This window comes from Cervus canadensis, chromosome 3 (assembly GCF_019320065.1).
Source record: "Cervus canadensis isolate Bull #8, Minnesota chromosome 3, ASM1932006v1, whole genome shotgun sequence".
Classification (NCBI taxonomy): Eukaryota; Metazoa; Chordata; class Mammalia; order Artiodactyla; family Cervidae; genus Cervus; species Cervus canadensis.
In genome coordinates, this window is record NC_057388.1 from 65,440,732 (window position 1) to 65,459,010 (window position 18,279).

The window sequence follows — 18,279 nt, forward strand, 5'->3', positions numbered from 1 at the left end:
CGGGATGTTTGCAGTGAATTTTCTGTTTTTTACCACTGTGCACAAACCACTTAGAAGTTTTTTCATGACATACAATAATCATATTAAATATTTAATGAATATATTTGCTTTCTCATTCTGAAATATCATCCAAATGATGCTTCCTACAAAGGGATTTTGTATAGTTCACTTAAGAACTCTATGTGCCAGTTACATAAAAGACTGAGTCCAAGCATACTTTCACAAAAACTAAACTATCATCTTGCTTAGTTGAAGAGGTAAATAAATACTTTGTTTTCAGGAATCTTATTTAGAAAGAAGATTTTCCTAAATGGTTTTATATTAGCTAAAATTTCATATTTCTATGTGATACAATATTTCTGTTTGTTGGTGTAACCTAGTTTAATTTAAAAGATGCTGTCAATCATTTTTTGTTTTCTGTTAAAAAAGCAAGTCAAACTATAGTCACCTTCTTTAATTTAGTGGTTAACCAGAACTTACTCACATAGATAAGATTCCTTGTTTTATTTTATGTACAAAAATACTATACTAAATAACTTCAATGGATTAAATGGATACATTGATTGGACAGTTGTTCAAACTGTTGCACTGGTTTTCCTTAAAATTTAACATGTATTTCAAAATTATTACTCCATTTTAAATATATTTTAATGATAATTGTTTTGTGTTTACTGAACAAAACTGATCCACCAGGGAACTGAAATTAGTACTTTAATTTGAATTTTTGTTTCTTAAGGAAAAATAACATGATTTTATAGCTTCTGGATTTTTTTAAAAAACCCAGTTGGTAATTCTGTGATTAATTTCTGTATAATAAGCTTCCTATCAAAACATTATTTATCATAAACTATTTTAAGACTATTTCTATTGGTATATTCCATGGAAACTGTCATTGAACTGGTTATTTTCACTTGTTAGATTCTTGAGTAAAATGCTGAAGCAACTGTAGTATATTTCCAATGAATTTATAAAGATATTGAACACTATTATTTATAACAGTGTCCTAGTCCATTCCTTATAGAATGCAAGTCAAAAAGTATCACCCTTTAGAGATCATTCAGTTACATAATATTATTGTGTATTTGGGAGCATAATATATTAAGATGTAATAGTAAAGAATATTTTTTGCTGTTGAGATTCACAGGAGGTGGAGAGGGACTAGTCTATGGAATACATATGAAATAAAACTAATAGACTTGGATTTAATTAATTTGAGTAATTAAAAGTATACTGAATTTAATGAGATCTGATACTTGATTTTTCTAAAAGGGATTATTCACTGCTTTTTTTGCTCCCTGCCTTCCATAGGAAACCAGTTTCCTCCAATTGCAGCCCAGGACCTTCCTTTTGTGTTAAAGGCTGGCTACCTTGAAAAACGCAGAAAAGGTAAATTATATGATTCTAATGAAAAACCTAAAAATCTAAGACTTTAAGAAAATCTAATGACATTGTCCCGACTACAAAATACAGCTTTCAGCTCAGAGTACTTTCTAAGAACAAAATAAAACATTTGATCAAGTTTATTGTTGTCAACCTTTGGTATTTGTAGGTGATTCAGGAGCTGTTTCCTGCCTGTTCCTGCCTTGACTGTATCTCCAGGATGGGACTTCTCACTGTTATCCCACTTGGCTGAGCAGAGGGTTATCTTTTTTCTGACCTGGCATATGCCATGTTTGCTATGGTTCAGATTAAGCTTAGCATATTTTCTGCCATTTTCTATTATTCATTCAGTGTTCCTCTCTATTGGCTATGATAATTGAGAGTTGACCATATGGTCCCACTCTTTCAATCCCAATATATAATAGAAACGAAATATGGAGGTAGTATTATGATATAAGAAATGAAAAGCAGAAAGCCTCTTCATTACTATTCAGTTTATCTCTCAGGAAGTCCCTTTGGGCCTCCTATATATATTCCATTTGCTTTTCTTAGCTTTCCTAGCTGAATTTTAAAGCCGAAAGAGATAACAGAAATAATCTAGGTCAACTCCTCCTCCCTCCTTTTTATGACAGATGAGAAAATGTGACCCAGATGAATTAATTATCTTAAGACCTTATAGTCAAATGCCTTTTTGACTATTCCTGTCAGGAAAGTTTGTTAGCCATGTAGTTGATCCCACAAATATAGCAACCGCATCTCTGCTTCAGCGTATTCCTTTTAGCTTTGCTTTATATTTTGTTCGTGTCTTGGAAAAGAAGACACAAACTAATTAGTCATAGAATTTTACAGCTAAAAGGAACCTTAGAAATCATACTAACTTTTCCTTTTACAATAGGGAAATCACATTATATTTATAAAAGTAATGTATATCATCTGAACTGTTTCTTTTCTCCCTTTATTGTAGATCACAGTTTTCTGGGATTTGAATGGCAGAAACGGTGGTGTGCTCTCAGTAAAACGGTGTTCTATTATTATGGAAGTGATAAAGGTAGTATTGGTGTTCAGTTATATAAACTTCTATTGCATGAGGGTTTTGGGGGGCATTGTATGCCACCTCCCTTTTTTGTTACAGAACAAGCTGAAGACAAATAGAGAAAATATAACTGAGAGTTGTAATATTACAGCCTAAGAGTAATTAATTCTATTACTTGACAAATGCTCTAAATTTCATAGTGCCTTTAAAGTAACACAACTGTGTTTTATCGAATTAGGAAAGAGAAAAAACTTTCATCTGTGTGGCCTTTTACCTCAGGAATTGTTTACCTCCAGGCTATAATTATAAAATATCTGAAAAGTTAAGACCATTAGGATTGTGCAAGTTTTGAAGGGAGGAAAATATGTTTTGTCCTTCAAATATTTTAAAGAAAAATTTAGATAACCATGAAACCTGTGCAGCTCCTTTCTCAGCTTCTTTTACAGATTAAAGTGACAACAAACGTTGGTATGTTACTGTTCTAAGCACCTTAGCTGTCTAAGCACTTAAGTTATTTTAACTCATTTAACTACAACTCTGTGAGGTAGCTACCATTATTAGTCCCACTTATTTTAGTTTTTGGAAAACCGAGAAGAGAGAGATTAAGTAACTTGTTCAAGGTCCCAGATATGGTAATGGCAGTTTTGAAATTTGAACATAAAGCATGATGTTTAGAGTCCATGCTCTTAACCACTATTATCACTGCATTAATTTAGAAACAATAAAATAACATTCTGTAACTTCATTTGCTAATTAATAACTATCTTAGTCATAGTTAGCATAATTTTAAGTTCATTATTTGAAGAAATAAAGCCATTAAATACTAAAATTTAAAGAATGTAAGCTTTCTTAGTTTTGCTTTTATCTAGGAAAAACAAGTCAGAAGTTGAATATTACAAAGTAAGGGTTATATATAAATAGCTAGCATTCATTTCCAGAAAGAACACTTAAGGAGAAAAAAAGGCATTAAAGTCCAATATCACTGAATATAAACTTTCTCGTGCAATTGTTACTTATCAGTGTTGTTTGAAAGTTTATGTTTCATTTGACATTATTTGCAATTTTTAGGGTTTTTCCTTATTATCAAATTGGCAGATATGATTATTATATTTCAGATAAATTTGAAATAAATGCATGATGCTAGAAACTGGTCCTACCTTTTGGTTAGTAGTATTATCAAGTTGGAAATTAATTTGGTGGCTAGTTTGCATTCTGTTACTAATTTACATGTTCATATGTAATAATGGTATCCATGAAATGTAAACTATAAACAACTATCAACATTCTTCTTTCCTCTGCTAAGTCTTTATTAAGTAGATGATTTTATCAGAAAATTTAGAGTCCATGTTAAATTATGATTATCATAGATAATAAATGTATTGCTGTTATAGAAATGTAATTTTGTACAGTACTGTGAACTTAGATCATGATTTTACTTTTCTGTGAAGAAGTGTTTTCTATTTCATAAGACCAGGAGAAAGAGGTTTCAAATCCTTGTGACTTTGGTTAGTTAGGCTTCTCATTTCTAATTTCTGTAAAAATCAATGAATGCTAATACCTGCTTCCATCACTCATAGTCCTAACTGGTGTATACTAACTGTTAGGTCAAAGATTAGAAAGAGTCTTCCCCAAATCTAATATAATTCCCAAATATAATCCCCAAGACATGTTTATATTTATTTCAATAGCTAATACTCTAAATAAATTCTAGTTATTTGAGGGGAAAGTGATAGTGAAAATCACTCAATCATGTCCAACTCTTTGTGACCCCATGGACTATACAGTCCATGGAATTCTCTAGGCCAGAATACTGGAGTGGGTAGCCTTTCCCTTCTCCAGGGGATATTCCCAACCCGGGGATCAAACCCAGGTTAGTTAAATTCCCATTTCTATTATTATTTTATGAGGCCTGAGGTAATAACATTCTTTTTCATTTGTATTTTAAGTACTTTGTGACCCATCTAGCTACTACCACAGCTTTTTAAAAATTACTATTATCTCATTCCCTTTTTATGTGGATCTATGAAGATTTGGTTTATATTTCCTTAAGCTCTTCCCTGTCTGTCACTATGAAGCCTCCTGTTTCCACTGAGATTTCAGATCTGTTTTTAGTGGTTCGTTGGAATTCTTGGCCACTTCTGGCTTTTAGGGACTTGGGAGGTGGGTATCTATCTTCAGACAGTTTTTAGTTACTTGTTTGACATGATCCTAATTTCTTTAGTGTTGTTTTCATCCCAAGAAAATGTGTATGTCACAAGAAATTTTTATTTTTATATGTGACATCAGATAGCTAATTTGTACATCAGTGTTTACTGTATGTTTGAACCATTAATCTAAACTTTGGAAAGAGCTATTTAGATATATGAGAACTATGATCCTCCAGCTAAGTAGGATTTAGATAAATGGATTACAGAGGCGCAGAGAAGTTGATACCACTTACTGGGTTAAACTGTACTTTGTTACTCTTTGACAGTTATGTGGTTCACATTATCTAACTCACTGTGTGCCAAAAAACATTTGGACCCATCAAGATAATCATGACTTAGAAAGACTAGTTCCAGCCTCTAGGGTGAATAATATTATTATGTTTGTACCCATAAATATTATCTGTATTTATCATTCATGATCATTTGGGGCCTTTATGAGGTATATATATGTATATACATGTTTAAGATACTATATATATATATATAGTTATAAATATAACTTATTTATATTATAAATATAATATAAAACATACTTTATATTATAAATATATATATAAAACATACTTTCGTGTAACATACTTTCTCACTTTGTGAAATCACATCCTTGTTTTCATCTCTTTCCTCTTCATTTGATTGTCATGGCTCAGCTCATTTATCAAGACTCTCACAGTGAAAGGAGGGAGTACAAAAGACTGAAAAAAGTGGGTTAGGATGAGATTGACAAGAGCCTTATGAGAATAAGGGCCCTGCTAAGTGTTTTATCTTGAATATGACTTTTAAGCATAGGGCTCTATGACCAGAATTGGTTTTAGTGGGGGGCACTGAACTAGTCGAGGCAAGAGAGGTTATCACAGGCTGCTGAGAGGCACATTGAGGATTTAGTGCAGGTCCCTATCGCTTCAAAGCCATGCTCTTTCCCTTAACTTGGTAGTTACCAGCCCTTCCAACATGCCTGTAAATGATGACTCATTTAGGAACCTGTTACTAACTCATATATTTCTGTTTAACCTCTATGAGATCATGGATCAGTATTATGAACCTATCTCCTCCCACTTTTAAGGGGGTAGTAGTTAGTTTGTACAAAGCATCTCTTTTCTTTCCACCTAAGGGGCTTTGCTGTCTCTGCCCCCATTCCCCAGTTAAAGAAAACCCTAGCCCCATATAGTATGTGGCAGCTGCAGGTAGCCGTGGTTCAAACAGGAGTTATTCTAAATGTTCATCAAAAATTATTTAGTGTGTCAGTGGCTTTAACTTTTTTATTATAGTATCTTTTCAATATAAAATGATCAGGCTTTTAACAGATAATTTAAAATAACAAAGTTTTTATCTTGGCAGGGAAATAAAATTTTCCATTGAAATTGACCTCTCTGCTCTCTTACTTCTCTTAAATATTAACCATTGATAGGAAAAATAGGACATAGCTGTTCAATCAGTGTGAATGACAGTTATAAAGTGTTTTGATGTTGAAATAGCATTGTAGTTCTCTTTTAGTACTTACAAAATATTGCTAGAATGATAATATTATTTGTATAATTGGAAGTTCTGTTGTTTTATAACAACATCTTTAGTAACAGCTGTAAAAGCTTACCTTTCTTCCTGATTCATTTGATAGAGGCCAATTGTTGAGTCAGGGCATTAGCATTTTATAACTATATCATGAATATAAAGCCTTCCTCAGCGATCAATGCAAAGAAATAGAGGAAAACAACAGAATGGGAAAGACTAGAGATCTCTTCAAGAAAATTAGAGATATCAAGGGAACATTTCAGGCAAAGATGGTCTCGATAAAGGACAGAAATGGTATGGACCTAACAGAAGCAGAAGATATTAAGAAGAGGTGGCAAGAATACACAGAAGAACTGTACAAAAAATATCTTCACGACCCAGATAATCACAATGGTGTGATCACTGACCTAGAGCCAGACATCCTGGAATGTGAAGTCAAGTGGGCCTTAGAAAGCATCACTACAAACAAAGCTAGTAGATGTGATGGAATTCCAGTTGAGCTATTTCAAATCCTGAAAGATGATGCTGTGAAAGTGCTGCACTCAATATGCCAGCAAATTTGGAGAACTCAGCAGTGGCCACAGGACTGGAAAAGGTCAGTTTTCATTCCATTCCCTAAGAAAGGCAATCCCAAAGAATGCTCAAACTATCGCACAATTGCACTCATCTCTCAGGCTAGTAAAGTAGTGCTCAAAATTCTCCAAGCCAGGCTTCAGCAATACTTGAACTGAGAACTTCCAGATGTTCAAGCTGGTTTTAGAAAAGGCAGAGGAACCAGAGATCAAATGGCCAATATTCACTGGATCATCGAAAAAGCAAGAGAGTTCCAGAAAAACATCTATTTCTGCTTTATTGACTACACCAAAGCCTTCGACTGTGTGGATCACAATAAACTGTGGAAGATTCTGAAAGAGATGGAAATACCAGACCACCTGACCTGCTTCTTGAGAAACCTGTATGCAGGTCAGGAAGCAACAGTTAGAACTGGACATGGAACAACAGACTGGTTCCAAATAGGAAAAGGAGTATGTCAAGGCTGTATATTGTTACCCTGCTTATTTAACTTCTATGCAGAGTACGTCATGAGAAACGCTGGGCTGGAAGAAGCACAAGCTGAAATCAAGATTGCCGGGAGAAATATCAATAACCTCAGATAAGCAGATGACACCACCCTTATGGCAGAGAGTGAAGAGGAACTAAAAAGCCTCTTGATGAAAGTGAAAGAGGAGAGTGAAAAAGTTGGCTTAAAGCTCAACATTCAGAAAACTAAGATCATGGCATCCAGTCCCATCACTTCATGGCAAATAGATGGGGAGACAGTGGAAACAGTGTCAGACTTTATTTTTTGGGCTCCAAAATCACTGCAGATGGTGATTGCAGCCATGAAATTAAAAGACACTTACTCCTTGGAAGGAAAGTTATGACCAACCTAGATAGCATATTAAAAAGCAGAGACATTACTTTGCCAACAAAGGTCCGTCTAGTCAAGACTATGGTTTTTCCAGCAGTCATGTATGGATGTGAGAGTTGGACTGTGAAGAAAGCTGAGTGCTGAAAAACTGATGCTTTTGAACTGTGGTATTGGAGAAGACTCTTGAGAGTCCCTTGGACTGCAAGGAGATCCAACCAGTCCATCCTAAAGGAGATCAGTCCTGGGTGTTCATTGGAAGGACTGATGCTGAAGCTGAAACTCCAGTACTTTGGCCACCTCATGCAAAGAGTTGACTCATTGGAAAAGACCCTGATGCTGGGAGGAATTGGGGGCAGGAGGAGGAGGGGACGACAGAGGATGAAATGGCTGGATGGCATCACCGACTCGATGGGCGTGAGTTTGAGTAAACTCTGGGAGTTGGTGATGGACAGGGAGGCCTGGCGTGCTGCAATTCATGGGGTCGCAAAAAGTCGGACACAACTGAGCGACTGAACTGAACTGAATATATATAAAATGTGTAAATCAAATCTTCCATTTAAAAAATTCATATTATAGTGTTGTTTGTATAAGGAAAGATGGTATCTTTGTTGTTCCTTAAGAAATAGAAATAATTTGACCTGATAGAAGTGAAATATTTTTGATATACAATACTAACTTAAAATCTATCAAATAAGTGTTAAATAAAAGACCTTTATTACCCTATAGCAATACAGAGAAGTTAAAATGTACATCTGATATTTAGTAAGACTTCTTCAACATGAGGAAATATTCATGTACAAATTAAGTCTTATTAAAGGTCTGATGATGATGGGTCAGTCTGCAGTAAAATAGGACATCGTTTGATTTAAAATATGTCAATACATCTGTATATCTGGAGGAGGAAATGGCAACCACGGCAGTATTCTTGCCATGATAATATCGTGGACACAGGAACTGCAGTTCATGGGGTCACAAAGAGTTGGACACAAATGAGCGTTTGAGCACATTCGTCTGTACATAGACTGAAGATAGACGTGAGTGTGGACACGAGGGCTGATGAGCCGGGAAGGGGTGGGACCAAGTTGGTGAATTCCCTAGTCAGGAGTTTGGCCTTTTTTATCTAAGGGACAGTTAATGTTTCTAAGCCTTGCAGGTGAGTAGATGGTATGACAGACTTTGACTGGATGTTAGAAAGATCATGTTGGCAGCTGTCAGAAGAAGGTGAGACTGGTGGCAAGATGTGCTTTGAAGCTGAGAGTGGCTGAGAATCCAGAGAGTTGTTTCCCACTGTAAGTGCATGAAGGAGACACAGGTTATCTCAGGTGTTCTTAGCCATTTTCATGTTGCCTGTGTAGCAGCAGTGTCATTAACTCTCTATCGTAGAAGGCTCTAAGAGGATAACATGTTTAGGATATTAAGATATTCCCTATATAACATTTATACCTATATATTATAATAGTCTAATAGACTATAATTATTATCTGAATTTCAGTTGTAGAGGAAAAGTGTTGTATCCGACTCTTTGTGACCCCATGGAGGCCGCCAGGCTCCTCTGTCCATGGGGTTTCCCAGGCAAGGATACTGTAGTGGATTCCCATTTCCTTCACCAGGGGATATTTCTGACCCAGGGATGGAACCCACGTGTCCTCCTTGGTAGGCAGGTTCTTTACCACTGAGCCACCAGGGAAGCCGTAGAGGGAAAGTAGGAATAGCCCCCCCAAAAGTAGAAACATTTAAATTCCAGTCTACAAGAATGCCTGTAATTTATTTATTCTCAATTAACAGCTACCTCATACTGCACTGTTTTTTTAATCAGGTTTATTGCTATGGTTGAAAGTATATGGCTGCATACAAAAACCACTTGATTTTTATGCTTATAATGTACTTTTATTTTAAAGGAAAAAAAAGGTTTTAGACATATCTAAAATTTCCTGCCACCAGACCATATGAGTCAAGCTTATAATTCTAACTAAAGTGCTTCCCTTTGGACCTATACATATTGCCTGTGTTTGTTTTTCAGAGCCATTTGGGGCCCTTAAGTAATAAATATATATGTCATATAGTATTTTTCACTTCAAATAGTATAATTTTGATATTTCTTCATGGTATAACTCATTTATGTGAGCTATGTAAACAGAGAAAATGTTCATGTATCTTTAACTGAGGGCGTAGAACAACTTACTAATCAGTTGGATAAAGTTTAGTGGGTGTAATTCCACAGTATTAAGGGGCACATTTCCCTCTTTCTTACTAGTGAGCATTAATACATATGGAAATAGCATGAGTTATTCAGTAAGAGGGAAAGGGCTTGTTAAACGTAACAAGCAGATATTATCAAAAATTTCTGAACACATGTCATATCTTTCTGTTTGCTAACCATTTGTACCAAAGTAGCATTCTTGGTATGAACAACAGAAACCAACTCTGTTTACACAAGAAAAGAAGTTATTGGGAGAATATCAGCTCTCAGACAGAGTTGATGAGAAGGCTAAACAACAGGGCTCGGAAAAGCAGGCAGGGACTAAATGAGGGGAGGTGGCTGGAATTTCAGCCCAAACCGCACCTCCAGGGACAAGTTGATTGGGACACACTGCTGGCCCGGCCAAGCCAGGACTTGTGATGTTGCTGTTGTACACTGCTGCCAATCGATGAAGGCGCTGCTGATGGAAATAGATTCTGAGCTCCTCCCTGATTCTTTTATTATTCAGTTCAGATTTAGGATCCAGGCTGGCACATCTGCCTGACTGATCTGAAAGAGGGAAAATCTAACCTCCCTCCAGCTTCTATGGTGGAAAGTGGGCTCTGCCCCCTAAAGATCTCAGGACTAAAAATAGGAAAGATACTTAGATGCTGGAGATCCTCAAATGACAAATGCTCACAACTCAGAGGGGTGCTAAATGATGTAGAATTATTTAGTTGCTATATTTATACTGTATTTTAAATGGTAGGAGAGTGGTTGGTGTTTTAAGCATATATTCTAGAGAGCCAGCAAAAAAGAAAAAGCAAGCATATTTGCTAGAAAAATAGGACTGGCTAGCTTTTGGGAGGTGGCAGTGGGGTTGAGGGAGATAACATGCCAACAGTTGAAGAAAAGGGAGAAATTAAGAATGATGCTCACTTTTCTGGTTTGGAGGCATCACTTAATGGAGGTACTGCTTATGGAGTAGGAGGACACAAAAGGAAAGATCACAAGTAAAGCATGAATGAGGATAAGGTGATCCCTGTTGTGGGCACGGTATATACATTGTGCCTATAGGAATTCAAGAGATAAAACACGGATAGTGAGAAGGTGAAGATTTGGATATTCATTTCTGAAGCTGGGCTAAAAATAGAGAATTATGAGTCACAAGCATATTGATAGGAATTTAATCCCTGGGATTGGGTGAGGTTGCCCAGTGAGTACTGTAAAGCAGGAAAAGAACAGAATTTAGAGCATAACCATCATAGCTGTTTGAGAGGGGCAAAGCAAGCTGAGAAAGCTGGGCCCATGTTGCAGGAGGAAATGCAAGCTGTAACACTTATCATATCAACTGAGACTTCATAAATTATATCTCCTCGAACAGTGGTTTTGCAAACACTAACGTGTATCAGAAATCACCTGGGTTATTTGCTAAAAACTCGCTTTCCTGGGCATACCCCCCAGGGAATCTGGTACAGGAGGTGCAGGGGGATAGCCATTTCTAATTTCTACATTTTTAACAGGCATCTGAGATGATTTTATGATAGGGAATTCTTGAAATATATTTTGAGAAACACTTTCGAGGAGACAGTGTGAAATGGTTGAAAAAGCAAGGTTTTGGAATCAGACTTACGTTACAGTCCTGAATTTTACTGCTTTGGTTGTGTGACTGAGAACAAGTTGGTTATTTTAAGGTTTTTTTCCCCCCTTCATCAGTGCTGGGGATATAATAAACACCTTCTCTGTCTTAGAATTATTTCAAGATATATAGGAGATAAGCTATATTAAATTTCTGGCATATAGAAGGAGCTCAGGAAATATGATATGTCTTTTTGGCCCGTAACCACACACCGCCCCCCCCCGCCCCCCTCCCCCCCCCCCCCCCCCCCCCCAGAACACAGCTGTAAACCTAAAAGTCAGTGAAGAAGTAGGAGGAAATAGCTATCATTAACGTCATACATTTTGTATTGTAAGAGATCAGAGCCAACTGCTTTTTTACCTTGAACCTACTGTTTTAGAATTGTTACCAAATTTAGGTAACAGTGTCTCCTGGCAGTCTTCAGTTCTGTATACATTAAATTTGAACAGCATAATACAGGCGAGGTTAAAGTGTGAAACAGAAGCTGAGAGAAATTTAATAGCAGGAGAGACACCTCAAAAATCCTGGGGGCATGAACATATTGTAACATACTATACAAACTAATACTCAAATTAGTATTACTAGATCATCAAGAAAATGTTAAATTATGTTTAACAGAATTGTCATATATTTCAAGATGCTTTCCATTACAAAATCCAACAGTTTATGAAGTTTTGGCACTTTTAAGTGCTAAACTAAAACTTCTGCTAGTTGGGAAGTTTACTTAGGTAAAATGTCTGATTAATCTATTATAGTTATGTATAAATGAGCTTCTAAGCCCTTGCTTCCTATTTGATTGGCATGTAACTATTTTTAAGTTAATAAGTATCTTTGAAACTGTCCCAGAAAGTATTGTGGAACTAGCCTATATGTAAATCGCTGTGGCGCCATATGATGGTAAGGTTTTCTCTTTTTTCTCTGTCTTGAAGAGATTCTAATGTAAATGGAGAAGAGTGGAGTCTTAGTATAGCCATGTCTGCCCACTTTGTGTCTTGAACTTCCTAGCTCATGTTGACTAATTGGAAATATGGCTACTTTATTGTAAAGGATTTGAAAAAGCTGAGAAAGAGTTAAGAATCTTTCTTCATTTTCTGTTATCATGCTCCTGCCCCCCCACTTGGATATTTATATGATTAAGTGAAGTGAAGTTGCTCAGTCATGTCCGACTCTTTGCGACCCCATGGATTGCAGCCTACCATGCTCCTCAGTCCATGGGTTTTTATTTATTTGATTTATATGATTATTTATCCTCAAATCCTCAATAATCAGCTAAGTCTAGGTATTAGTTTCTTATTATTTTTACTTGTTTAAGCAATACTTTTTGTTCTGTAGACTTAAGTCTTTCTTTGATGGAGTGTGATTTTCTTCTGTTATATCTTTGATTATTGGCACTGTTTTATATGCTACCCTTCTTCTGGAACACCCATTATTCTTATGTTGTATTTTTGTCAGTCTTCCATGTTCATCATATTCCCTTTGTTCATCTTTCCCCTTATTCTTTTATCCCCCTACCTACTGAAGAAGTTTTTAAAACATATACCTGATCTTATTTTTCAACAGTGTTCACAACTTTCAAATTTTTTCACCTTAATACATTATGAATTTGGCTGCTGCATTTTCTATTCCCTTACACAGCATTTTCCCCTTATTTTACCAGCTCCATTCCAATTTCCATGTCTCAGTCATTCCTCTTTTTATCTTATATTACATTATTTCATTTTATTTAGAATCTTTTTTAACTTTATAAAAGATGCAAAGCAATTGTCTAAAGTTTGTTACTGTTTCTCACTTGTGCTTGCTGTCTCCATCTTCAGTGCTGCGTTATGGTTTTGTATTATGTAACATTTTTATAACACCTGTCTTCACTTGTTGATTTTTCCTCTTTTATTTATCCTTGGCCAAGGATATACTATAATAGATATTCTAGTCTCTATAATCCGGATGCTTACCTCTCAACTGGGTTAGTGACTTTTCTCTGGCTCATCTGAGTAGAGGTTGCTCATGGCCTCCTCTTAGACTGGAACAGAACATCTGATACATGGCCCATAGCATATTTTTGGGTGGGGGTTGTCTAAAAACAATCTAGCACAAGAAAGTATCCTGCTCATCACAGCTCTTCCAAACTCGGTCTTTGTAGTGCTGATTTTGCATCTCCAGACATAAACTCCCACTCCATGTGCTTTTCCATCCCCACTCATGTTATATTGCTAAGAGTTTTAGACCCAGGTTGGAGTGGGAAGCCTGGACTTTCGATCAGATGGACTAGGTGAGTAGAGTGATTGAGACTGTGCAGTCCTGGAGCCTCTTTCCTCCAACTGGTCCTTGAAAAATCCTATGTTCCCCACAACCTGCCGCCCCTCCCCGCCCACCCCCCCCGGGAAGTTTAAGGAAATCTCTCAGAACTGTCTTGCACGTCTTTGATATTTTGCATCCAGCAACTTCCATTTTTTTATAGCAAGAAGTAAATCCTTTTTCATTGCGGTGGATCATTGACTAATATTCCAGGAGCACTTATATTTGTATCTGGTGTGTGGGAAAGTGTTGGGGTGTGTGTTTCAGTGGGAAGGAGGGAAGGTCTGGTACAGTGTTGCCAACTTTTGTCTCACATGCTTATAATGCTCCCTTGCTTGTTTTAAGTGCTCAGTATACATTTGTTGAATGAGTGAATAAATGATTTATTTTTCTTTGAGAATTTCAGAAGAACCAACAGTACTTAACCAATAATTATTATTTTAATACCCTTTCCCCAATAGTATTTTTCTAGTTAGGCGTTTTGCAAATTATGTTCTGGGAGTACCAGTTCCATAAAATACTCTGTGAAAAAAGGGGTCCATTGATAAATAATTTTGGGAAATGCCACATACTAAATTTTTCTCATAGAAATTTGAACAATATATAAGTATATTAAGGGCCTCAAGAAGGCCTGGACTAACAAAACCTGTATAACTTTGTTTAATTCAGCATTTCCCAAATTTATTGGGTCATAGAAACCTGTTAATATCGAATAAAACATGCTTTGGGAAATGCTTTACTCTGATTTTTATAGTTTTCACCTCATAGAGTTTAATGCAGACTTTTCCTACAAAGCGAACTTCAAATTTTTGAATTTGAATTGCTTTTCAATTATCTAAAGGGATGTAAATTATGACAAATATGATTAGAATGTCCAGATTTAAGTCAGGAGTTACTAATTTAGATATCTTTGTTTCCTTTGATGTTTTGAACAAAATATGATCTCAGTGACCTTTTGAAAATGCTTCTTACTTCAGGCATTATATTAGTATACTTAAGAAAAGGAGATACATATTTTACTGGTGCCGTAAGCTGAGAGAGCCCTGTACCGTATGATATGAGAGTATTTCTGTATTTCCTCTGAGCTCAGTGAAAGTGACAGTTGTCCTTATTCAGGATTTTAATATTGAATGTTACCCTAGAAAGTAATCCTATAGCAATGCCTCTTTTCTCTCAAAATCATGTAACTGGATAAAGTGGGAAAGGTGACTAATTTTATTTTCAGTTTCAGTATTAAATCCTTTGTTATATTCCTACTTTATTTGTCTTTATAGTAATATCTGGCTAAAACTGAAGTCATCTTTTCTTTTGACTTTTCATCATATGGGATTCAAATATGCTTTACTAGTTTAACTGTTCACTGACTGGTTATGAAACCTACTTTTGTTTTGGTAAGAAATGCTTCTGTACTTGCTTCATCACTCCTCTCCATTCAAATATTTGTTTCCCTCACATCTTTTTATAATTAGTAGTTTTGTTTTGTTTTGCTTTTTAAAATTAGAATTTGATTTGTTCCAAGTTAGGTTTTTTTTCTAAAACAGAAAAGGTGTGTTTTAAAAGCTTTTGGAGGTGGGGGGAATTGGAGGGTGGTGATCAAAAGAGTTAATAGTAAATAAAAGCCCAGCAGGTTTTCAACTAGACAAGTTTTCCCACTGGTGTACTAAATCTGAAAAAGCCATGGATTTATAGTGGGCTTGTCTAGTAAGTTCTGAGTTCCAATCTTGGCTTTTCCCTACATGAAATTGTCATATTTGCTTGCTTCCTTTTGAATAAGACCACTGTCTACAGACATCTTCTTTTGGTTCCCTAAGATGTCCTTTTTAAACTCAACCATTCCAAATACCTCTAAAATTAAAAGCGATAGCTAGAAATGTTACTTAAGCATTATATTATGAAAGCAGTGTGACCACAAATATTCTTTCCAAGAATTTATCAAAAAATCTAAATAAAAGTTAATCAACTAGACATTTATATTTACTATAGTAAATGAGATTCTAACTTTTGTTTCATCTTAAACAGACAAACAGCAGAAAGGTGAATTTGCAATAGACGGCTACAATGTCAGGATGAATAACACTCTTAGGAAGGATGGAAAGAAAGATTGCTGTTTTGAAATCTCTGCTCCTGATAAACGTATCTATCAGGTTGGAGTTTTTATGTTGCCTTGAAATTAAGTTGATAAGACTTCCTGATTTCGTTTTTGAGGACATTAACATTTTGTTAAAACAACTCTTCCTGACATGTTAATAATAATAATAGAACACTGGGTTTTAAACATTAAAGATTCATATAACAGGAAATAGATTTTTTTAAAAAATTCAGATTAGTTCAAGTGATATCTTGAAAGAGAACAGGAGAATATGTAATTTATCAATTACTTCACATGTTGCATTTTATACCTATTTTAATAGAACTGAGTGATTTTTTAAAAGAATTACATGGCAGAAAGAGTGAAATTATCAAAAGAAAAATATCAGAGTGTTAATGCATATTGTATTGCTTAGAGTTGTGGGAGAAAATGAAGGTAAAGACACGTATCAGCTCTGCAAGTCAAGAGCTATCAGCTAGCATCAATATGGAATGTATGTTTAATAAGTTTTAAATATCTGAGATTGCAGTTGAAAGCCAGTTAATTAAGTTGTCAGTTAGTGTGTTGGAATCTGACAAGAACATTTTTAAGAAAGCTGTACCCAGCAGTCTAAAGAAATTCATGGGTGTCTTCTAATTGTCAAGGGCAAATTTTGTTCATCAGTTCTGTCTTTGACATTGATGAAGAGAAGCAGCTTTTTTTCTTGCACAGCTGCCAGCTGCTGATCAGAGTTTCAAATCCATCATCCTCTGCTTCAATTACATAAATTTGTCAAAATTAACTGTACATTATAAGAAGCATCCTTGCAAGAAAAGTAGTACTAGACATGAAAAGAATTACTAATGGTCTTATAGAAACGAAAAGGAGGCGACATACTTTTCATTACTATGGTGATTCTTTTTATTGTTATTGCTTGTTTTTCCTTAGTTCACAGCAGCTTCTCCCAAAGATGCCGAAGAATGGGTGCAGCAGCTGAAATTTGTGTTACAAGGTAAGAGCAACCCATTGAACAAGGTATCACAGTCTTTGAGTACTGAATAACTGAATAAGTTGGAATTTCATATTCAGAAGCTTATTGACTTCTGTGAGAAATGACCGGCAGGACATGACTGGTAATACATACCATTCACTTCAGATTAATAAAAGCATCTTTTCTGCAAGTACCATTTAGTAACTTTTAAATTCACATATTTATACATCAAGCAATTTCTAAAATGTTCAAGTTAAGGATGTAACATATAACAATATGGTGACTCTGTAGGGCTGCATTAATTTAGGTAATAAGGTTTGGAAAATCACTTTTGCATTCTTTAACGTTTTACTTCCTGAAACATGTTTTGTAGATATGGGGTCTGATGTTATTCCTGAGGATGATGAGGAGAGAGGAGAGCTGTACGATGATGTCGATCATCCTCTCCCAGGCAGTTCACCAACAAGGAGTCTGCCAAATGATGATGAAATTTATGAAGAACTTCCAGGTATTTATGGTGATTCATTTAAGGATTTTAGGGCTTTAAAAAAAATGCCATATATCATCAAGTTGACAACTTGAGAAGAAAGTGGTGAACTATTAATATTAAAAATGAGGACAAAGAAAATCTTCAAAACTCTATATTACAAAAGGTTCTGCTTGAAGTGTTTCAAGTGAGTGGATGTACACTTATGAAAAGTGAATGGAATGTTAAAATGAAGCAGATACAGTCCTAATCTCATGGGACTTTTGGCTCATTAGCATTGTTTATGCTACATAATTTTTTAATTAAAAAATTGACTTGCCTTACAGTTTTTTCCAGCAACTCACACATCATTTTTTGTTTATACATCTTGGAACTTCCATTAACCAGAAGTTCTATGCATACCCCATATGTCAACAACTTCTGCCTCATGTATTCCTCCTTGCTATAGTGTATTGCATTGTCTTGGAGGAATATTGTTGAACTGTAAACAAAGGCCTTTTGAGGCTTGAAGTTTTCTTACTTGATATTTTATCATTCTACATTTTCAGGCATGATTTAGTGTTTATATGCCTCAGTATCTGTTATGTAATATAAGTTTAATTGTCTTAATTTGACTTGCAGTTCTGGCAGCCTCAAACAGAAAGATAGGCATATGGAACTTTAGATACTTAGAGTATGAAAACACTTAGGGAATTATTGCATTACTAATACTCTAGGTTGAAATCAGCCGTTTTCTGGTTATTTAAAAAATCAGCCATTGGAGAATAAAAAGAGATTATAAGCAATATAAGTGATATTTAACTGACATCACATATAGAAAAGCTATTTTTCTTTAACTCGAACAATTTAACAACAGTATAAACTTTAAAAATACCTAAAATGTTCAAAATTAATATACAAATGTGATTTTCAATAACTAGCACATAGACTTTAGAGTCAAAAGTTTAAGTTCTGCCTATACCATTTTCTAGCTCAGTGACCTTAAAAGTCAGTTTCTTCATCTATAAAATAAGGGTAATTTCATGAGGGGGATGGTGGTAAACGAGGTCATGTATCTAAAAGCTCTCAGCACAGTGCTTGAGTCAT

The 18,279-nt window shown here is 35.4% G+C and overlaps 1 protein-coding gene across 1 annotated transcript in view; it reads left to right on the top strand.

The window, feature by feature from the left end:
- Positions 1-18,279, top strand: part of SKAP2 (src kinase associated phosphoprotein 2) — a 163,489-nt gene that overhangs the window by 90,472 nt on the left and 54,738 nt on the right. Inside the window, exons 5-9 of the mRNA XM_043463355.1 lie at positions 1,309-1,386; positions 2,345-2,428; positions 15,667-15,791; positions 16,664-16,727; positions 17,080-17,214. Of these exons, the coding sequence (XP_043319290.1) occupies positions 1,309-1,386; positions 2,345-2,428; positions 15,667-15,791; positions 16,664-16,727; positions 17,080-17,214 (486 nt within the window). The remainder of the gene's footprint in view (positions 1-1,308; positions 1,387-2,344; positions 2,429-15,666; positions 15,792-16,663; positions 16,728-17,079; positions 17,215-18,279) is intronic.